General features: G+C 42.0%; 1 protein-coding gene across 1 annotated transcript in view; it reads left to right on the top strand.

The window, feature by feature from the left end:
- LOC311228269 (sodium-dependent phosphate transport protein 2A-like) overlaps positions 1-23,753 on the top strand; it is a gene marked incomplete at both ends in the record, with an annotated part of 74,807 nt that extends 51,054 nt beyond the window's left edge. The window contains 2 exons of the mRNA XM_084314177.1: positions 20,952-21,076; positions 23,142-23,753. Coding sequence (XP_084170303.1) covers positions 20,952-21,076; positions 23,142-23,753 — 737 coding nt within the window. The remainder of the gene's footprint in view (positions 1-20,951; positions 21,077-23,141) is intronic.
- Between the last annotated feature and the right edge of the window lie 545 nt (positions 23,754-24,298).

A 24,298-nucleotide genomic window follows, 5' to 3' on the forward strand; every position in this document is an offset into this window, starting at 1 on the left:
TGAAAAAAAACGAACACAGATTTGAGGGCGAATAGAGTTACAAGGTTTAGACAGATGATCGGTTTAATGCTTTCCCATTGTTTAAACGTTGTAAAACCACACACACATATGGAGGATGATCTACTGAGTTGATTTATAATAATAATAATAATAATAATAATAATAATAATAATAATAATAATAATAATAATAATAATAATAATAATAATAATAATAATAATAATAATAATAATTTATGTTATGGAGTTACAAGGTTTTCTTCCGCCAGCGACGATATGTAATAATGTTTGGGCTAGAAATGGGCTATAACTACCCTTGACATAGCCGGACATAGAGAAATTGTAATACAACTTATTTTAGCACAATATATGGACTTCAGTTGTGCATCGTACACATTTACACATCTGTGTGACATTATAAATAATACGTAATAATGAATTCAACTGCTTGGGCTAAAAGTTGTCTACATTTAGCCGGACATATTCTGGCCTATATGAGGGCTACGACATAGCCTTAAAGGAACACACCAACATTTTGGGAAATTAGCTTGAATGGAAGTGGACATGACCGGTTAGCCTAGGCATTGTCCAACTAACACCTCTCCCCGAAGGCTAACCGCCTAACCGGTCATGTCCGCTTCCATTCATTGTGCTAAGCTAGGCTAACATGCAGCCAGATAGCTTTCTACTGAACGCACAGAGAGGAAACTGGTGTCTATCTTCTTGTCTCTCTCTCTCTGGAGAAGACGGTAAGCTAATTTCCCCAAATGTTGGCGTGTTCTTTTGACGTTGAAACGGGTTAACGGGTCTAGTGCTCACTGGACACGGCCGGTTACGGCGCCACTAGACAGAACATGCCAATGTTTTCTGAGAAACAGGTGAAAAGCTAGGAGTAAAGACACCAGACTGATGGAGGAGGAAGATTAGGTGGTAGTCGGCTATTTCTGTCTTCATCACGAGCCTTAGATAAACATAATTATCTTCCGGGGGAAACGGACACACAGGTCATTAGCCCATCTTTCAAAGTCTTCCTCAGTGCTACACGTTCTTTTTCTTTTCATTATTAACACTAACTGACTAAAGGGCAAGTGTGGCATATGCAAATTCAAATTTTGAATGCAATTATTCAAATTATGCTATTCAAATTCACGTCAATGTGATTCAAATTCAGTCCGTACTAATTTCACGCCATGGGCAAGATTATCTTCAGACTGTGTGCATGATAACTTGAATAATGTAAATAGTTATTTCTCCAAAGAGAGGCGTATTGGATACGCCACTTGCAGACAGAGTGTCATGGGGGCTTAAGCGTGCAATGTCATTTGTTAGATGGGTAGTATTGATGTATATGTATTTTCTATGAAGGTTATGCACATGATGAGTCTACATACTGTACGTGCATTTGCATATCGTTAGTGTGTAAATCAATTGGTCACTTGTCTGCATGTTGTAATAACAGAATGTTATATATATTGTTTTATGCTGCTATTTTTCTCACTAGCAGTTCTCTTTTGATGACATTGTTTTGATGTATATGTATTTGTATTCTCTATGAAGGTTCTGCACATGATGAGCTTATATATGTACTATACATGCAGCGTTTATTGTTAGTATGCAAATCAATCAAGTTATTTATCTGGTTCTTGCGATAAGAAACAATAAGATATTCCTTTATTGATCCCATTGGGGAAGTTCAGGCATCATAGCAGCATGGGGGACAGGGGAGGAGAGGTACAGGTATGGGCAGGGTGATAGTAGAAAGGCACACAAACATAGGCAATACAATTAGATCTGAATATAAAAATATGAGAAAAAATAAACGGTGACAGGTATATAAACATAATATATATATATATATATATATATATATATATATAACATAAGGTGATTACTTAGATTTTCCCACTACTATTATTATTTCTTTCTTACTAATAATGGGCTTTTAATGATGTTGTTTTGATGATTCGTATCAGCTGGGTGTTAATCACCGGCAAGTGCCTGGCTGCTGTTTGATTTAATAAGGGTCACGCCCACAGAGGTCTCAGAGAGCCTCATGGGGCTCAAAACGCATCCGCGGCTCCTGCTACTGTGTGTTATTTAAAACATTACAGACTCATTGGCGAGCGCTGGCGACTGGTAATGAGGACGCTGTGTAGCTTACATTATGCGGCTTCGACTCACTCTGCCCTCAGATTGATTACTGGTGACAGATATGATCTCCACCACTGTGTCCTTTATGAAAAGGTTGGATGGCCTTCTCCGGTTGAATGGCATAACGTTCATTGGTATTGATCTCCGACCGCTGTGTGCGTCCACTCTTAGCCGCCTCGGCTGTTTATTCTTATTTATCGTGCTGATTTATGTATGAAATCGCTGATAAAAAATCATCTTGTTTTGGAAGCCCGTCATCGCTGTAAAGGAGGGTAACCTCTCAGTGTCTCACGAGTTGAAATAAAGGTTTGAAATGAAAACAAAATCATGTCATCCCCCATGGCTCACAGATAGAGCTGGGGACCAGTGTTGTAGTAGGACTCATTACTCGACTCGGACTTGAGCGCTGATGAGTCGGACTTGGACTTGGACTCGAGCATTGACTGCATTCGGACTCGGAAGGTGCAGACGAGGACTCTGACTTGTTAATTGATAAATACAGTTATTCTTTTCTTTGTAATAGGCCCTAATCATTTGGCATAACATTTACATTTACATTTAGTCATTTAGCTGACGCTTTTATCCAAAGCGACTTACAAGTTCTGTACGACAAGTCATCAGGAAGGGTACACCTCTATCAGCTGAGTAACAATGTTCATCAAAGTGTTGCGTGTTACAGTGTAGGTTAGTTTATTAGGACAGTAAGGTTAGTTAGGGTTAGGTCTTTTTTTTTTTTTTTTTTTTTTTTTTCAGATAATGGTTGAAGAAGTGCGTCTTTAGTCGACGGCGAAAGATTGGACGGGTTTCGGCTGTCCTAACTGGGGTGCGTAGTTCATTCCACCATTGTGGGGCAAAGACTGAGAATAGGCGACTTCTCTTTGCTATATTAATAACGTAACATTATTTAATTTCGTGCAAGGGCATGTTTAATGTAGACTTTTTTTTATTTGTATGTCAGCTCTTTGACTGCCAGAGTGGAGTGGACTCAACCTTGATGACTTGGACTCGGACTCGGACTAGGGAGATGGGGACTCGACTCGGACTCTGGCTCTTCTGTGGACTTGGACTCGGACTCGAACACTGGGGACTCGAGACTTGACTCGGACTCGAGATTTAGTGCCTCGACTACAGCTTTGCCGGGGACATACAGTAAATAAAGAGACGTCCCTTCCAGGAGGCACAAAAGTGCAGACACCTGTCATTGTCGGTATCATCTGTAAGGGCGTGAGGAGGAAGCCCATGCATAAAGATCCCTGCACCCTGCGAACGCGGTGACCTACGGCAGTCACACCGGAGGGAGAACCTTGGTTTATTTATGTACTGTGAGTGACAGCTATATCTCATTCTCAACCCCTGGTTCGCCCTTGCCACCGTATCCCTTGTCACTGTATGTTATTCCTATCAAAAGTCACACAGGGAGGAGACAGGTAGGGGCCGTCTCGTACGTTTACTTACCAGAAACGGTGATAAATCGGCTAACTTTTTGGATTTTCTTTCCTGTTAATTGTGTAAAGCTGCCTCTGTTGTTGTGTAATGGGGGCCTACGGCACTAGCTAACACATACATGTGGGGATGAGTCATGGGCTTTGGCCAGGTGCACAGCACGACATGTGAGAGGGGGGAGCGATGGGATGGGTTTATTCTTAGTTTATTTGACATGTTTTACAAACACACACATGGACAAATAAATATATATATTACATGCATCTCTATAAGCATCCTCAGATGTCCTGGTTACATCTCACGCCCTCAGACTTATGTCATCGCTGGAACAGAGACAAGGCTTTGTGCCATAGTCCCACTTTCTCATCTTTGAGCTACACGTCTAAATATATATGAAAACATAGGGTAACACTTTATAATAACAGTTATACAGTTATAACAGTTATAAGACCTTTATAAGGTATTTGTAGATAATGAACTAATCATGAACAAACCATTTATATACATTCATATATTATTATTAGATCATTTATAACTATATTTGTATAACATTTACAAATTAGTTCTATATTATTTATAACTCATTATCAACATTGTTTGTACTTGATTTGTTCATCATTAAATAATGTTGTTTAATGTGTACAGTAGTAACACATTTGTAGATGCTTTGAAAAATGTATATGAAAAAACGACTATACTGTACCTCCATTTATTTGTTCATGTTCAACAAATGATTTGTTAAGACATTCATAAAACATCTATAAATCATTTGCAGATGCTATTGTGTGCCCTAATCTAAAGTGAAGCCTATTCATCATTAACAAATGTCTAATAATTTATTTGTGGACTATTATGAATACACACGAAGCAATTACCAGACTTGCCTTTTCATGTTTAACAAATGATTTGTTAAGACATTCATAAAACATCTATAAATCATTTGCAGATGCTATTGTGTGCCCTAATCTGAAGTGAAGCCTATTCACAAGGAAAGAAGAAATTACCTACCTGGGCTCCATCCTAGAGGCAAATCTTTCCTGTGACAAAATGGCATCCAATGTAATAAAAAAAGTCAACCAACGAACTCGATTCTTGTACCGGATCTCCTCACTGGTAAACAAGAATACCCTGAAGACTCTGGCAGGAGCACTCATTCAAGGGTACTACGACTATGCTTGCACCTCATGGTACCAAAGCACCTCAAAGGCGCTAAAAACAAAATTACAAACATCTCAAAACAAACTGGTCAGACTACTGCTTGACTTTACTCCTAGAACCCACCTCACCCCTGCCCACTTTGACAACCTAGGATGGCTTAGAGTAGACGACAGAGTACAGCAACTTGCAATGGGCCTGGTCTACAAGATACACTACACGACCAAGGTACCATGTACATGTCAAAATACTTCCCAAAGGTCAGTGAATACCACGATCACAACACCAGAGGGAGCTCCACAAATCATGTTAAACCCAGATTTGGCTCAAACAAGGGACTAAACACGTTTCGCAATTATGCCACATCAATGTGGAACGCCCTACCCAAAGCTGTAAAGGAATGTGAATCACCCACTTTCAAAAACACTCAAAAAACACCTACGGGAGACTGCAATTCGAAACTGGCCCCTGTAAATGTCCTAACCCAACCCAATGTACAGTAAATGACCAAGTATGGTTTTGTCAATATTCCAATGTACAGTTTTACTTGTACAGTTGTACAGTGTCCCCCCCCCCACCCCACCCACCCAACCACCTCCAATGTACAGCCCCCCCCACCTACCCTCCAATGTACAGTTTCTACATCAAATGTATATACTCTCTTTTCTGGACTCTTTTTGTATCACAAACAGTACTGTATTTGCAAATCTGATATGTCATAAATGTATAGATGTAGCAGTACTGTCTATCTGTATGTCGCGTATGTCATATATGTTATGATGAATTGAAAATGGGGGACCCTGATGTAAACAAGACGAAAGTCTTTCTCTGTCCTTCTTTGTGACATCAAACAGTGACAGAATTAGGACTATAGATAAATGCAATTGTATTAACATACAATAACACATTAAAATACATGTGCATAACATATAGTGTAACATGGGGGGTACTAGGACCCAGGAGTACCCTGGCCAGGTATTGACAGAGTATGTAGAGGAAGTATCACGCAAGTGAGACTTGACTTCACGTGTGTTGCCGTCTGTTGAATGGAAGCACGATACATTAGCAGAGTTATTCGTGCTGCCCCACGCTTTTAAGGTATGACTGAGCAGGCTAAACGCCTTTTTTGTTGGTAAATCTATTCCATCATTTCCGACCTGCAACTCTTATATGTTGTGTAGACGTACTTGATGTGGTGGGCGCTAACGTTACATTTGAATTATGTGTTTGTTCCTAATGTGTGCTCAGTATATTGCGGTATGTGATGATGACACGAGGGTAATAATTATTTGTATTTTCAGGCTGTATAGGCGCCAGGCTGTATAGGAACAAACACATAATTCAAATGTAACGTTAGCACCCACCACACCAAGTTAAATAATCATGACGTCTAGAGGAAAGACTTTGAAATCCCTCAAGTCAGCGAGTCAGCTTTGTAATGAGCAGTTTTTATTTTCTCCCCTTTTTCCGTATTTTTCTCCCAACCCCCAATTTAGTCGTTATGCCAATTCCCTTCCTGGTCGTTGCGCACTCACCCCCTACTGTCAGTCTGGGAGGGTGAAGACTATACCACACGCTTCCTCCGACACATGTGGAGTCAACCAACCGCTTCTTTTCACCCGACAGCGAGGACTCTCACTGGGGGAGTGTAACGCTTGGGAGGATCACACTACCTCCCCCAGTTCCCTTCCTTGCTGAGCAGGCGCCTCGACCGACCTGTAGGAGTCGCTGTTTACAACGGCCAGGATACATACCCCACCGGCTTCCCACCCGCTAACACTGCCAATTGTGTTAGTATGGACGACAGCCGGATTAGATCCCAGTGTCTCTGCGGTGGTAGGCAGGCGCTTAGTCCACTGCGCTACCCAGCCACCCAATGAGCAGTATTTGTAACAAAATAAAACATTTTGTTTTGTTTTAGAAGGATTTAATATATGCCAGATGCATATTCAACCCAGTTACATTCATTACATTTATGTGGGAAAAGAAAAAAATAGGTGCAGTAAGGGGAAGAGGACAATATCCACACACAAGCACACATGAACACACACACACACACACACACACCCACACACACACACACACACACACACACACACACACACACACACACACACACACACGCACGCACGCACGCACGCACGCACGCACGCACGCACGCACGCACGCACGCACGCACGCACGCACGCACGCACGCACGCACGCACGCACGCACACACACACACATCCTCACTTGCACTCTCTCACACACCCCACAAATACACTCCAAAAAAGTTGTGTAAAAACACAACTGTATATTTGTATATTATTGTATATAGTATTCATTGCCTTTATTTCTTAAGCTTAGCATTGTATTTTATTCGTATGACTTTTTATCATGTCTATTCTATTTTATTATTTGTATTTTTGCACCATCGAGGCGGGCATGGCCACCTTCATTTCACTACATGTCCCGTGTATGTATGCGACAAATAAAACTCTTGAATCTTGATAGGGGGTACGGCAGCATCGTAGGGGGGTAGGACTTCCAACGTGCCTGGACACCATACCAGAGCTTTTCCACTATCATTACAGATTGTTTACTGTGACTTCGAGCAATGTTCTTCCAGACCTGCTGTCTCCCTGCTGCTGTCTACATTGCTTCTCTACCCCTGTAACCACGGAAACCAAGACTGTATTGACCCCTCGGTGATAGACACATCACGCCAGAATTCTCTACTCTACTGTGTCAAGTGGATTGATCGAGATTTATTTTAAGCGCGTATCAACGTAATCTCCCAGAAGTTCAGAGAAGACACTTGCTGTCTTGCTGTCTTGCCCTCCCTGTCATAGCTTCTCTCTTTAAGTCCTGACCGTTCAACTGCACTGAAACACACGGCGCTTTTCCACTACCTTGCAGTCTTGCGCCGGAATCAGTGCTCCAGCTTTGTTTTGTTTTGTCCACTGCCAGCTGACTGACACAGAACAGCGCCGTGCTGATTTTAGGCACAGCTCTGGGGGAGGTACTACTATATGCATACTATCCGTGCTGCAATTTGATACTGCAGACCGTTGATTGGTCAATGGAACTTGTCACAAAAACGTTGTCCCATGTTTATGGTAAGGTCTGTGGTAACCTCGTTCCCAATTTTTATCTCCATGAGATAAAGCCTGGTAAAGAACTACTGCCGAAAGTGTCTATTGGGTAGAATTTCCGGTGTATGTACTTCCCCTGAAAGCTGCCTCCGAATGGACCAAACTTTTCCCGAATCCTGTCGACAAACAAGCTAGAACGTCCCGATCATGTAGTAAATTCTTCAGGCAAAGCCGTTGCAGTGGCTTAGACAAGGAAATATTGTGCACTTCACACGCTTCTATAATTGTTTTGTTGAAACCGGAACGCCTGTAGCCTGTACTTCCTGTACTTCCGTTTAGACACTTTAGGAGGCATATCTTGTCCAGCCTAGGTCTGTGGCAACACCTTACACTCAACCTCATATTGTGGAAAACGTTTAGTGAAACTCATATTAAGAAATGTATCAATCTAGTGATCTATGCACAAAAACATAAACAAATATTTATTTTATTTCAGATTTGTATTTTGTTTTCAACAAATCTCATTAGTTACATCAATATTATGCTGTCGGAACAGTTTAATGTTTGTAGTTTAGTATCTAAAGTCATCTTGTTATCTCCAAGGAAATGCTTTGAAAGTCATGTTAAAAGAAAGTTGGTCAATCCAGCGAGCTATGCACAGAAACGATTACACAACAATAATCTCTTGAGTACAACAAGATTGTATCAAGCAGTATTGTATTTATAGGTGAAGTAATGTTATTTCTAGTGCTGTCAGGTGATTAAAAAATGTATCTAATTAATTACAGGATTTGTAATTAATTAATCCAATTAATCGCATTTTAATCGCATAACCATTTTAGGCCTGATATTTTATATTCTATAATCATATTTCAAATTGCATGTGTCCGGATGGCAGAATTCAGTACTGTATCTACAAAACATTCTGTTTAATCATCTTCCCTTTATTAATTTACTTAGATTTTTCAGGTCTGGTAAATTTTAGCATGGTGTTATTCACAGTCAAAAAAAAGAAGAAGAATTGAATTGATATTCTCCTTTGGTTCATTACAATTTACTCAAGCCAGACACAGTATTTCTGACACTGGGAATACATTCCTGAGATCCATAGATGTCCCTAAAATCAGATACCAAGAACATGCAAATGGGCCATTTTAAAGAAAAGTTTGTAAATGGTTATTTAATTTTTTTATTTTTTTTATCTTTTTCCCCCTCCTTTTTCCTCCGATTTTCTCCCATCCCAATGTTAGTCGTTATGCCAATTCCCAATCCACTTCCTGGTCGCTGCGCACTTACCCCCCACAGTCGGTCTGGGAGAGTGGAGGCTACCACGTGCTTCCTCCGACACACGTCCAGCCAATCAACCGCTTCTTTTCACCTGGCAGCGCGGATTCTCACTGAGAGGGCGTAGCGTGTGGAAGGATCACACTATCCCACTTAGATCCTATCCGCGCTTAGCAGGCGCCCCGACCGAACTGTAGGAGTCGCTGTTTACAACGACCCGGACCCACCCCGCCAGCTTCTCCCACCCTCTAATACTGCCAATTGTATTAGTGTGAACGGCCAGCCAAGCTGGTGACAACCCCCGGAGCTGTGAGCTGGACTTGAACAGGCGAATCCAGCCGCTCCGGGGTTGGTGACGAACGCAATCTCCGTTACGCCACCTGACCGCCCTGTAAATGGTTATTCTACGTTCTTATGGAATTAATGAGATTTTTTTTTTTTTTTTAATTAAAAAAGAAATGTAATACATTTTTAGTTAATTTTCATAACGCGATAATTTGCGGTGTAATTAATTAATCTAATTAACACGATAAACTGACAGCCCTAGTTATTTCCAATGTCCACACTTTGCCTTCTCACTATGCAACGGTCCATCTCCGGGGGAAGGAGTGTAGCCCATGGGGAGTGAGAGAACACAACCACCTTAACGGTTCACTCACATGTTTGTAGCAGTCGACCCTGCCACACTAAGTGGCTTTTTACAGGGCTCTCTGACGCAGAGGCACAGGTAGAGATGCTGGTGAAGACAAACCGATTTATTAAAGAGAGTGGCAAGATGTAACACGCCTGGAGCAGACATGATGTTGCCACAAAAAAGGCTCTCCTCAGTGTGTGTGTGAGGATGGCTGATTTAAAGGAACACGCCAACTTTCTGGGAAATTCGCTTATTTGCCATGACGAGCTAGTCAAGATGAGAAGCACGTTCAGTCACAGACTCATACCCCCCCGCCCCCCAACACTCAACTAACGCCTCGGCCAGTCCTTCATACCAGCGGCCATCAGGCTCCACACAACAGTGGGCAGGGACTGCTGCCAGACATCCACCTACTAGGAACCTAAAAGGACAATATACCTTAAGCATACCACACTTTATGTGAACACTGTATACTTCATCAGATCATATATTTAGCATTTAGCATTTTAGCATTTAGCATTTTTAGATTATATATTAGATTAGATTCAGATTATTGGATTATTAGATTACATATTGCATATATTTAGCATTTCGTTTTTTTCAGACTATAATAGATTAGATTTAGATTATTGGATTAGATTATATACTGTAACTATTTATTGTAGGGCAAATATAACTGAGAAGGCATACATACCCTCATCTCGCACCTTGTTATGCTCATGTCCCGAGTTAATTATGTTATGTTAAGTATATTGATTTGTTATATTGTTTACACTGCTTTTTTACTACCTGTATCTCCCCTCCCCCCTCCCCCATGCTGCTATAATGCCTGAATTTCCCCAAGGGGATCAATAAAGGAATATCTTATCTTATCTTATCTACCCCGGAGTTAGACAAGCAGATGCATACCCTTTTCTTCTCTGTGCATGCAGTAGGAGTAGGAAGACGGGCACCGTTAGGCTAGCTTAGCGTCATTCACTGGCAGTAGGTTAGTTCAGCTAGCCTAGTTCCCAACAGTCACAAAATACACTCCAAATACAACTCCAAAACATTCATGTAAACATGTTGTGACCTGTGTATAACGTGTATTATGATGCATGAAATCACTGCGCCCAGGCAGCAGTGGTTCGGCAAAAAAATCTTCAGAGTATGTATCGCTTAGAAAACGAAAATGTCTCATTTAAAATGTGTATTTCTCCACATGGTACATTTCCCCAAAAGGTGTGTTCCTTTAACCTGTGCTGAATACTGATTACCTCAATGTGCAACAGGTGTGCAGCCACATCTGCTCCCAGATCTGATTATTAGCTTGACCCAGGGCAGGTGTGGTTGATCCCACATCTGATTAGCTTGACCCAGGGCAGGTGTGGCTGATCCAATATCTGATTAGCTTGACCCAGGGCAGGTCCCCATGCACCATGTTGTTACTTACCCTTAGCTGCCAGAGGGGGAGACCGGGGCACAGTGGATCAAGGGGCACAGTGAATCAGTGGCTATTTATAGAAACTTGTACACAGGAATGCCTTGATGATGTCATCAGTGTGTGCCTCTGGTTAATCCATATCTGAAAATGTGCTTAATGTCCAGGCAACACACTTTTGTGAAGAATTGAAAGGTAATCCCCGTTTTGTACCATCAAATGTAAAAGTTCTGGTTTCTTTTGTTTTTGTGATTTAGTATAGATCATCCAGGAATAAGAAACCAAGCACATGTTGGTAATTTGAGGGATATTTAATGAAGTTTTATGAGCATGTGTCCTCTCTGCTGCTAATGGCCATGAATGAAAAAATTTCACATGATTGCACATAGTGCATGCAGGGCACAGTGAATCGGGTCACAGTGGATACATTTTTCAAGTGATTCACTGTGCCCCGGTAAAAGGAGGTCGCTTTGTTTGTTGACTAACGGCAATATTAACTCCTCAATTTAACTATTTTTGATTCCAAATATAACTATATATATATATATATATATATATATATATATATATATATATATATATATATATATATATATATATATATATATATATATATATATATATATATATATATATATATATATATATATATATATATATCTGTGCCATACTATTGCATGCTTTATCTGGTTTCAGAAAAATGGTACGCAACAGAAAACTGGACTCCAGAAAAATTGGGAATACCGACAATGAAAAAATGAAAGAGGCCGTCAAGAAAGTCCTTGACACGGGACAAAGTATTCGCAATGTTTGTAAAACAGACGATATAAAACTAAAAAACTCAACTCTACGTAGATACGTGGAAAAAGCACGAGATGCTGAAAGCAAAGATTCAATGGCATACTCACCAATGTACAATTGACGCCATGTTTTGACGCATGCCGAAGAGACACTTCTGCAGGATTATCTGATCAAAGCATCAACAATTCAGTATGGACTGACGCGAAAACAAGTTTGTGTGCTGGCATATGAATCCTGGAGTACAACTTGTTTGGCTGGCGAAGATTGGTTTTCAGGGTACATGAAGCGCTTCCCGAACCTTTCGCTACGTCGTCCTGAGGCTACCAGTTTATCATGGGCAACAAGTTTTAACAAAAATAATGTGAACGATTTCTTTGACAACTTGGAGAAGATTATGAAGAGACATAAGTTCGGCCCAAATGACATATACAATACAGATGAAACTGGATGCATGACCGTCCAGAAAGTTGGCAACACAAAAGTGATCGCCTGAAAAAATGAGAAGCAAGTTGGGAAGATTACCTCAGGAGAGCGAGGTACTTTGGTAACAATGCTTGGTACAATAAATGCTGCTGGAAATTCCGTTGCTACATTTATGGTATTCCCCCGAGTGCATTTCAATGATGCAATGATCCATGATGCTCCACCAGGATACAGGATGGATGACTACTGAGAACTTCACAGCATTCATGCGACACTTCATCCAGTCAACCAAGTGTTCCAAGGAGCGTCCAGTTTTGCTAATACTGGATAACCATGACACCCATCTATCGATTGAAACCATTGATCTTGCCAAGGACAACGGTGTGGTTATGCTAACTCTGCCACCACACTGCAGCCACAAAATGCAACCATTGGATCATCGATCTATGTACGGACCCTTCAAGGCATTCTTCAACCAGGCAGCAAATGCTTTCATGCTCAACCACCCCGGTCAACCTATCACAATCCATGATATCGCTCAGATAGTGGGCAATGCTTACCCGTTAGCCTTCACTCCAAAGAATATCACATCCGGTTTTCGAGTATCTGGCATCTATCCATTCAACCCCAATATCTTCAGCGATGATGATTTCCTCAGTTCCTCATGTAACAGATCAACCTGATGCAGTGGAATCTGCAGAGCCATTCGCTGCAGTCCCAGAACCACCTCATCCAGCTGAACAGTCTCCACAGAGAGCACCAGAGCGTTCAGACACAGCCACAGAACCACCTCATCCAGCTGAACAGCCTCCACAGAGAGCACCAGAGCTTTCAGGCACAGCCACCGAACCACCTCATCCAGCTGAACAGCCTCAACAGAGAGCACCAGAGCTTTCAGACACAGCCACAGAACCACCTCATCCAGCTGAACAGCCTCCACAGAGAGCACCAGAGCTTTCAGGCACAGCCACAGAACCACCTCATCCAGCTGAACAGCCTCCACAGAGAGCACCAGAGCTTTCAGACACAGCCACAGAACCACCTCATCCAGCTGAACAGCCTCCACAGAGAGCACCAGAGCTTTCAGACACAGCGCCAGAACCACCTCATCCAGCTGAACAGCCTCCACAGAGAGCACCAGAGCTTTCAGACACAGCCACAGAACCACCTCATCCAGCTGAACAGTCTCCACAGAGAGCACCAGAGCTTTCAGGCCCAGATCCAGAACCTCCACAACCAGCCAAAGAACTTCATCGACCTGCACCAGAAATTTCACATGAAGCCCCAGATGACACCGCAACATCTTCAAAGGCACTCGAAGCAGTTGGTTCAACTTCAACAGAATTGAGTAGGCCTATCATCACACCAGAATAAATCAGCCCTTTTCCAAAGGCACCACCATGCAAAAACAAAGGTGGAAAAAATAAGGGAAAAACCCTTGTTCTGACAGACACTTCAATCAAAGAACAAATCAGGGCAGCCAACGAGCAGAGCAAAAGGAAGAAGAATAAACAAGGCAGTCAACAGTCTAAAAAGCCAAAAGTAGCTCAAAAGAAGGAGCGGAAGCTGCAATTCGATGATGATATGGAGGAAGACACGTCAAACTCTGACGCGGATGCTGATGCGAGAAGACTTTGTGATGACGCATCAGATTATGATGACCTTGATGATGGCCAACTAGAGGACTTAGAATTGCCGGATTGCAATGCTCTGAATGCAACAGATTTTGTGTTGACAAAGTTTACAACAAAGAAAACCAATGCAATGTATGTAGGGCAGGTCCAAAGCCGCATTGTGGATGCTGATGAAACCACATTTGAAGTGAAGTTTATGCGACGTGAGAAACCAAAGTCATTCACGTTCATTTTCCCAAATATCGAAGACATATCAGAAGTTTTGTTTGAAGATGTTGTAGCAAAGCTGCCCAACACCATTCAACATGGTGCACAGCACGTGTTGCACGCCATATGATATTTCCAGTCAATTTCTCCTTGTATTCAAATATGCTGCACTAGGTATTGTAAAACAATTCAGCATCTGCAACTGAGGGTTTTCAATATTGAATAATATGTTGAAGCAATGTTGTGTGTTTAGTTTGCGATGCATTTTATTCATTATAACCATGAAAATAATACAATGTTAGGTGTTGCCGTGATTATCTTGTTCACAGATAGGAATGTAGCCAGGAGGGGTCCTTTGTACATCAGTAAACCTGGACAGACTTGTGAAGTCAGAGACCATGATGTATCATTCACAATCATTTTCCCAAATGTACAGGATGTGTCAGATGCGTGTGCGAAAGTTCCTAGCACTACGCTGGGTTTTACATAGGCTACTAGCATAGCAAAACATTTCATATTGTTTCAGTATTTTCAACTGTTTGTCTGGTTGATATGTCTATTGTTGACATGTCTTATTTGTACATGAAAGTTTTGCTTCGTTCACACACAAGATGCTGTTTGTGAAAAAATTATGTATAATATCTGGACTGATTCACAGTGCCCCAGGTAGTGATCAACTGTACCCCATTACTGGGGCAAAGTGGTTCAAATATATTTTTACATTCAACCCCATCTCAGCATCTCATATTTGGCAGTTGGCAGGATATGATAGACATGTTTTATAGAGAACATATTCTGCTATCAATTCCACAATAGACCAGAACCATGCTGTCATCAAGCCAGGAAAAATGCTGAAATATAAGATTTCTGATCCACTGTGCCCCGGTCTCCCCTACCCTTCCTGCTGACTTGTTGTACAGAACTTGTAAGTTGCTTTGGATAAAAGTGTCAGCTAAATGACTAAATGTAAATGTAAATATGCAATTGCTGGATTTTTAAACTGGACTTGAAGAAGTCTTTATTCATAGCACACATTGCAACGTAGTCATGCAGCGAACACACACATGCGATGGCCGACACATAGGAACACACACATGAGATGGCTGACACATAGGAACACACACATGCGATGGGCGACACATAGGAACACACACATGCAATGGACGACACATACAGTAGGGACATGCACACAGACATGAGTTGCGCCGTTGGGCCGCACCCGGGGACCAATCCAAGTGCTCCTGTCCACCTTGAAGGAGATGAACGGAGACGTACAGACACAGCTTTGCTCGAGGAGCCAGACCGTTTCCACTCTCAACATTTTTACAAAACTACGGTTAATCCAAAACCAAATGCCCACGAAGAATTTGTAACGTGTCTGTGCTGTGTGACCAGGGGAGGAAATTAGGCCACTTTACTCGCCAATTGCGAGTATTTTTTACGTTTGGCGAGTAATTCATGAAGAGCACTCGCCAGTCTGGCGAGTACTAGTAATTACAAAACAAAACAAAAAAATCATTCTGCAATCTGCTGATTCGCTCACTGACACAAACCGAACTCTGACTCCCCCCTTGATTCCTCCCATTTGCGCCACATAATAATCAGACCATAACCAATGAACATCATCGTTGTACAGATGCGCTCTAAGCTCCTCCAATGAACACTCGTTTTCTAGAAGATGCCGCCCATCTAGGGGAAGTGGACAGATCACTGCGCGCAGACCTACAAACTCCTGCCACCGGCAGCCGGCTTGACAACGTAGACAAACTTACAAAAACACATGAGTGGATGAAAATAATTGCATGTAGAGTCGTCGCTTTCGGATATCGGTGCGGTCTGACATGGGGGCGAACAACAGCACGCGACGCGTCTCCTTCGAGTCGGATGAGAATGACAAGTCAACAGGCATTAGCCGGCTAGCTACCTAGCATGTAACAAGCTACCATAACGCGCATTCAACATAGTGGACGACTATACTGAGCGGCTTTGCTTAAATGCAGCCGAGTGACATTTTATTATTACCGGGTTTCCCAGCATATCACCACTCGCCCATATGCCCTTCACAACGGTGATGTTGTCATACTTGGCATTCAGAACACACCTGCTGAACCCCTAGCGTTGTCGATTCGGTTCCAATGTATTGTCATCTTACAGCACAAGTACAGTACAACCAGAATACATTTGGCATACAACCAGAGTGCAAATGTAACAAGTCAAGTTCAAGTTGTTTTATTTAGCTATTACATTACAGTGAAATGCTTGGTTCTTTCACTGCCCAACCCAGTATTGATTGATTGATTGAAAACTTTATTAACAGATTGCAGAATGGGTACAATACAGTACAGCTCAATACACACAATTGTTAAGGGGATGCAGACCAGAGAAGGACTTTAGTCTTGTTTACATCAGGGTCCCCCATTTCAGTCCTGTTTGCTTAATGCCTTGTCCACTTCCTCCACACTCCAATATGTTATGATGAATTGAAAATGGGGGACCCTGATGTAAACAAGACGAAAGTCTTTCTCTGGTCTGCATCCCCTTAACAATTGTATGTATTGAACTGTACTGTACCCATTCTGCAATCTGTTAATAAACTTTTCAATCAATCAATCCCTTCAACCCTGCTCCTGTCAAACCTGCTCTTTCCATTCCCTCCATCATGTCCCCCCTTTCTGATGAATATTTCCTGCACTTAAGAGTCAGACACACATTCCTAGTAGTTGAGCTGTGATGAATGAAAACTTTATTTAACAGATTGCAGAATGGGTACAGTACAGTACGGCTCAATACATGCAATTGTTAAGGGGATGCAGACCAGAGAAAGACTTTCGTCTTGTTTACATCAGGGTCCCCCATTTTCAATTCATCATTCAGTATAACCTAGACCAGCCCAACCCAGCATCTTTCACTGCCCAGTTCAGCCCAACCCAGTCCAGAATAGTTCCCTCTTTCATGTTAATATGTGATTTAATGATGTAATATTTTGAAGAGTAGAGACAGTGTGATTAATTTACTATGATTGAAAATCAATTTAGACGAAGACGTACAAAGAAGTAATTATCACAATTAGCGATTTTTTTTGTCTGGTAAAAAATCTATTTGGCTGGTAAAAAAAATCAGATACCCGCCAGTTGGCTGGTAAGCCAAAAAGTTAGTTTCCTCCCCTGTGTGTGACGTCAAATTGTCAGCATGAAATAACCGCACCAGGATAGCTTGGCTTAGCAAGTAGCTAATCAGACGTTGTCGCTTTTGGGATTTAGGGCACACCCATTTATTATCAAAGCATATGGTTACGCCTATGACCATACGATGCCTGGGCCCTGTTCCTCGTACCTGGCTAACTGAGTTAGCCGGATAATTTTCAGGATAACTTGACTTAAGCTAGACCTTTCGGTTCCCCGACATGCGATTGTCTAAATCACTATGGCAACAGATCAGAAAGTTTGAACCTGGTCCAGCGCAGGGTTTAGTTCAGTTAGCTCAATAAACTGGCCATGCCCTCGCAAAGAAATGCCAGCTCTCCTCACAGATCCCATTATACCATTCTGAATTATGTTTTTGTGCTTCGTTTTTCTAGAGGGGGCTTTTAAAATGTAAAATAATGGACCTAAAATGCTGATAATAAATCATATTCAGCCTATGGATTTACTTTGTCCTAAATAATGCACGTCATAGTTATACGGATACAGGGCTTGCGAGTCGTGACACACACTATGTGGTTCTTTTAATAACGGAGCATTGCAAATGTGAATCCCGCGGGGATATTTATAATGAAATCGGGCGTTTGGATGTATTTGCTTAACGGAGCACCCGGATTGTGTTTCATTCAAGCATAAATTGAAGCGTCTTTATGCGTGGATTGTGGATGTGAATTACGACGAATCTGAATCTGTGGATTGTTGAATTGTATCACTGTCACTCACACGTTATTGTGATATTGTAACTGGGATTAAAATGTCAGAGGAGATGCGCTGTTTGACGGATTTGATGACGTGGACGTGACTTGAGAAAATGAATGAGCAATTGCAAGCCTTTGACGTTTTGATGAATGAATTTGAGAAAATGCATTTATCTGTTCAAGCACTGTTATCTGATGATGAACAAGAAGGTGATGAACACGACTGGTGTCACTGGTATAAACCAAAGGTTAAATAGTGAAACTGTATAGCCTCCAAGCCTCTCTGAAACATAATTTTTGGGGGTCGCGCCTTGAAAACCTTGGGAACCATGTATTTATATACCTAAGCACATACAGTACAGATATCCTCATACGTATCTATTAATTTGTATCAATTAGATACTTATTGGGCTTGTTTTTATCTACTTATTCTGAAAGAGTTGAACTAATTATTTTCCCTAGCAAGATCTCATTCGATTATTCATTCCATTAAGCCTACTGCCAGCAGGCACATTTAAAGAAATATAATCTGATTGATTGGGGTAATGAGGGACTTAGAATGTGCCTATAGATTATGCATTTAACTTGTCTGCGAGGCGGCCGCTCGCAATTATCCTGAGTATCAAGTCTGGTTCGAATTAACGAGACTGAATCAGTGTTCGAGGAAGAGGGAAAGCCTGGATTCAAACATCGGGTTAATTGAATCTGGCTAATGGGACTTTTGAACGACTTAGTTGAACCAGGTACGGGAAATAGGGCCCTGGTCACACGGCTCTATATTCATTCACTGTACAACGAATAGATTCACAGCCACGTCGTTACTGGAGAACGTTACCAGACAGGTGGACAGGAAGTGAAGTGAGCCACTGGCTCAAGTTAAATCAAATTAAACCTGTTGCTACATCAAGTACAAAAAACGGAGCGCCACTTAGTGACCAAAACATGGCACTGCAACTAAATAATAACAAAAATATAATAGGCACATTTGTACAGCATAGTCTCATCCTCCTCCGCGGTGTTGTGTTGTCGTGTCTCCAGTCCAGTGAGATGTGAAATGTACGGCGTCAAGTAGGGCTGTACCGAATAGTTCAAAGCTTCGAAGCTTCATTCATAACGTTGACAATCGAATTCTAAATCAACATTCGAATTTATTTATGTATTTATTAAAAAATATATATTTATTTTTGTATGTGTCTATTCATTCTGTTTAACCCAATGGGGGTTTTCTTCACAGTTGCAGATAAAGATTAGGCTACACTAATATTATAGTATTATACTATTATAGTATATGACTCGTCATAACAATTTTAATAAAACATTTATCATAAATGATGTAACCTATCTGCATCCGCTTGGCGCTCGGCGCTCCATCAAGACGTCACCATCACTTTCGTACCAACCGTGCCCTTATTGGATTATTTATGTTGACGAAACTGACGAGTTATAAACATTAAAGAAAGTTGATTTAATAAAAATGTCATTTAATCAGATGAATCACTTTATTCAAATTGAGGATTTTGTTTGAGGATTTACTTTATTTATTTATTTTAATTTAAATTTTGTTTATGATAATGTCATAAAATATGACGACAGACATTCAAAGCTTCATTCGAAAACGTAAATAGAAGCGTTGAATGTAAAAAAAAAAAATTACATTCGGTACAGCCCTACCGGCAAGCAAGTGTGTGTCGGACAGGAAAAAACAAGACAGGCGACCACACCGCAAGGTACAGGATGGCAAGCCTACCCGTCCTGTGACGAGCCGGCTGCTCTGTGGCAAGGCGCCAACGTTTCACTGAAGGGGAAAGAGTCACAGAAGGCTACGTCCCTCTCTGATTAATTCTCTAGCCGCTCTTTTGTAGATCATAATAATATGTCTGGAATGTTGGTTATTCGATTTCTGTATTATCCATTTAAAGCCTTTGCACTGGAAAACACCCACTCAAGTTATTTAATCCTGCAGCGTGTGTGTGTGTGTGTGTGTGTGTGTGTGTGTGTGTGTGTGTGTGTGTGTGTGTGTGTGTGTGTGTGTGTGTGTGTGTGTGTGTGTGTGTGTGTGTGTGTGTGTGTGTGTGTGTGTGTGTGTGTGTGTGTGTGTGTGTGTGTGTGTGTGTGTGTGTGTGTGTGCGTGTGTGTGTGCGTGTGTGCGCGTGCGTGCGTGCGTGTGTGTGTATACGCGGTGGTGTGAGCTCTGCCAATGGAGGGACATAATTTAAAAAAAAAATTCAATACAAATGGGGCCTGGAATTTCTCAAAACAAGCTAAATTATTTGTACCTGTCAATGTGACCTGTCTAATTTATCATAGCCTGTCTCAAGATATTTCTTAAAAGAAGTCCAGGTGGATTGAAACAAGTTGATTGATACTCAAATCCTTCACATATAAGCACGATATATACAAGCTCATAACATTAAAGGTAGAATCTGTAATACCGTCAAACAGCGACCCCTAGGCCAAAAGAGCTCTCGGTACTGCGTTTCATTGACATTTCTTTGTTTTGCTGTGATGTGCGTGTTGGATTTAATTGGGTATAAGGGATCAGGCTCTAAGGTGTGATAAAACAGAGACCATGCAGGACAGCTGCTCCAGCTGTGGCCTGGCGATAGTATCCCCTCCCGTCAGCCCGGCTCAAATTCAAACCACACATCAAACCAAAACAAATAAAATGTAAATGGAGTGCGGTGCGGCCTCTGAAAGACAGCAATGTCTCGGTGCCCCTGGGCGGCGGTTGTCCTCGCGGTTAATCCGGACATGAGTGGCCCTGATAGAAAGAGCTCTTTATCCTACAATGTTGTTGTTGTTGTTGTTGTTGTTGTTTTGCCTGCAGGTATTGGAGTGATCAGTCTGGAGAGAGCCTATCCTCTGACTTTGGGATCCAACATTGGCACCACCACCACAGCCCTGCTGGCAGCCCTGGCCAGCCCCGGGGACAAGCTGGCTGCTGCCATACAGGTGAACTGCATGGCACTCAGGTTACAGTTATTCACAGTGTACAGTGGAGAGAAGATTGGAGAATGAAAGGCGAGGATTTTAATCTTGGTATATAATGGATATTGAATAATACGGAGATATAGGGGTGTAGAGCGGTCGTCTATAGTACCGGGGTGCAAATGTAGCAGTAAAGTGCAACATCAATATACAATGTTTTTACAAACCAAATACAAGGTGATTAAACTGGGTAAAATATACAAATTAGTACTACTGAGTGTAGAGCTAATCAGATGTATGTACATGTGTTGTAGTTGTAGTATAATTATGTACAGTGATACAGGTGTAAAGACAGTATGGTAGTCATACTAGTAAGAGTAGAATATATATATATATATATGTACAGATATAGATATAGCATCTACTAGGGCTGACCCCTATTAGTCGAATAGTCGACTAATCGATCGAAAGGAGCCGTAGTCGACTGCCAACCTCTTAGTCGAATGAAAAAAAAGAAAAAATTATTATACTTATTTTTTTTTATCATTCTTTCCAAAAGAAAAGATGCCTAGAAGCGTGGCTAACGCTAATGGCACGCATACCAGAGGCTAACTGCCTATGAAAACAGGCACAGAGGCACTGAAAGAGGATTTCACCCATTTAATGAACACACTAGACTAGACAAATATCAACATGTGGACCAATTGCATGCTTTCGCAGAGAACAAGAAGCCTTCCGTCGACTCCTTCAGACATTAAGCACCCCCAAAGCCCAAATGGAATGATTAAAAAAAAACAATAATAATAATAATAAATAAATAAATATTATACTTTATTTTTTTCATTTATATTTTTTTTCATAGTCGACTAATAGTCGACTAACGGCTAATTTTGGCGACTACAAGTCGACTATACAAATCCTTAGTCGGGGACAGCCCTAGTATCTACAGACCACTGCTGTTTTCACCAGTTAACCTGATTACGTGCTGATCAGCAGTAATGCAATGTCATGATTGATCGATAAATAGACAAATTCGTTAATGTAGGCTGCGGCACATATAAATTAATAACTAACTTAGTTAATTAATAATTAACATAAATAGCATGGTAATAATACGTACTGTAGGTTATTGATCAATGAATGTATTGATACATTAATTTATATTACAAATGATACACCAGTAGAAGTCATGTTATTTCCTCATTGTCCTTGCTGTGTCGCCTGTCTACCAAAAAAATATATAGGATTGAGGTGACATTTCAATGCATAGATCTTTTTACAATATAATAATAATAACTCTATCTATATAGCACCTTTCACACATGCACTGCAGCCCAAAGTGCTCCACAGCTAATAGCATTTAAATTAACATATGCATACAATTTGTATACAGTTGACAGAATAAAAACAATGGATAAAGTGCAGACATAAGAATAGGTGTAAAAGACAATAAAAGTAGTGCAACGTAGAACGTGCAGACATAAGAATAGGCATAAAATAAGTACAATAAGTACAGTGTTCCTCGAAGGCATGTGAACCCCCCTGGAAAAGCCAGTCCCCCAAACACCCCACACACCAATCCCCATCACATCCCCATCCGAGACACGATGAAGCTTGTCATGATCGAAGGAAAACACAAACAGCCTGCGTGCCACTCACGCCGGGAATGCCACCCCCAGATACAGACCGGATAAAAGCGCATTCATGTTATTATTTTTACTCACTCTATTTTATTCTCTTCATCTATTGGCTAACTTTAATTTCTCTCTTCATCTGTTGGCTAACTTTAATTTCTCTCTTCATCTATTGGCTAACATTAGTTTCTCTCTTCATCTATTGAATAATGTTAGTTTCTCTTCATCTATTGGCTAACATTAGTTTCTCTCTTTATCTATTGACTAACCTCAGTTTCTCTCTTCATCTATTGGCTAACGTTAGTTTCTCTCTTTATCTATTGGCTAACGTTAGTTTCTCTTCATCTATTGGCTAACGTTAGTTTCTCTTCATCTATTGGCTAACGTTAGTTTCTCTTCATCTATTGGCTAACGTTAGTTTCACTAACATCCTGTCGTGTCTCTTTACCCCCTAGATCGCCTTGTGTCACTTCTTCTTCAACATCTTCGGCATCCTCCTGTGGTACCCGCTGCCCGCCATGCGTCTCCCCATCAGAATGGCCCGCGTGCTGGGCGAGCGCACCGCCAAGTACCGCTGGTTCGCCGTGCTCTACCTCCTCCTGTGCTTCCTGCTCCTCCCCTCCCTGGTCCTGGGCCTGTCGCTGGCCGGCTGGCAGGTCATGGTGGGCGTCGGAGCCCCCATCCTGGGCGTGTGCCTCTTCATCACCCTGGTGAACGTGATGCAGACCCACAGTCCCCGCCACCTGCCCGCCGGCCTCCAGAGCTGGGACTTCCTGCCCCCGTGGATGCGCTCCTTCAAGCCCCTCGACCGCGTCATCACCAAGGCGACCGTCTGCTGCGGCACCGGGCGCGTGGAGGCGGGAGGAGGGGGAGGAGGAGGAGGAGGAAGAGGAGAGGGGACCGTCCCCAAGGAGACGATCTCCGCGGACCCCGGGACGGAGGCGGGCCAGAGGAAGGAGGAGCTGGCGTACGACAACCCGGTCCTCACGTGGCTGGATGAGAGCCAGCCGGCTGCGCCTGTTTTCAGACTGAAGGGACTGGAGAGATGCAACAGCACCCCACTGTAACCACCGCTGTGTTGTTCACTGTAACCACCGCTGTGTTGTTCACTGTAACCACCGCTGTGTTGTTCACTGTAACCACCGCTGTGTTGTTCACTCTGACCACCGTTGTGTTGTTCACTGTAACCACCGCTGTGTTGTTCACTGTAACCACCGCTGTGTTGTTCACTCTGACCACTGTTGTGTTGTTCACTCTGACCACTGTTGTGTTGTTCACTCTGACCACTGTTGTGTTGTTCACTCTGACCACCGCTGTGTTGTTCACTCTGACCACTGTTGTGTTGTTCACTCTGACCACTGTTGTGTTGTTCACTCTGACCACTGTTGTGTTGTTCACTCTGACCACTGTTGTGTTGTTCACTCTGACCACCACTGTGTTGTTCACTCTGACCACCGCTGTGTTGTTCACTGTAACCACCGCTGTGTTGTTCACGCTGACCACTGTTGTGTTGTTCACTCTGACCACTGTTGTGTTGTTCACTCTGACCACTGTTGTGTTGTTCACTCTGACCACCACTGTGTTGTTCACTCTGACCACCGCTGTGTTGTTC

This window comes from Notolepis coatsorum (genome assembly GCF_963971535.1).
Source record: "Notolepis coatsorum genome assembly, chromosome: 5".
NCBI lineage: Eukaryota > Metazoa > Chordata > Actinopteri > Aulopiformes > Paralepididae > Notolepis > Notolepis coatsorum.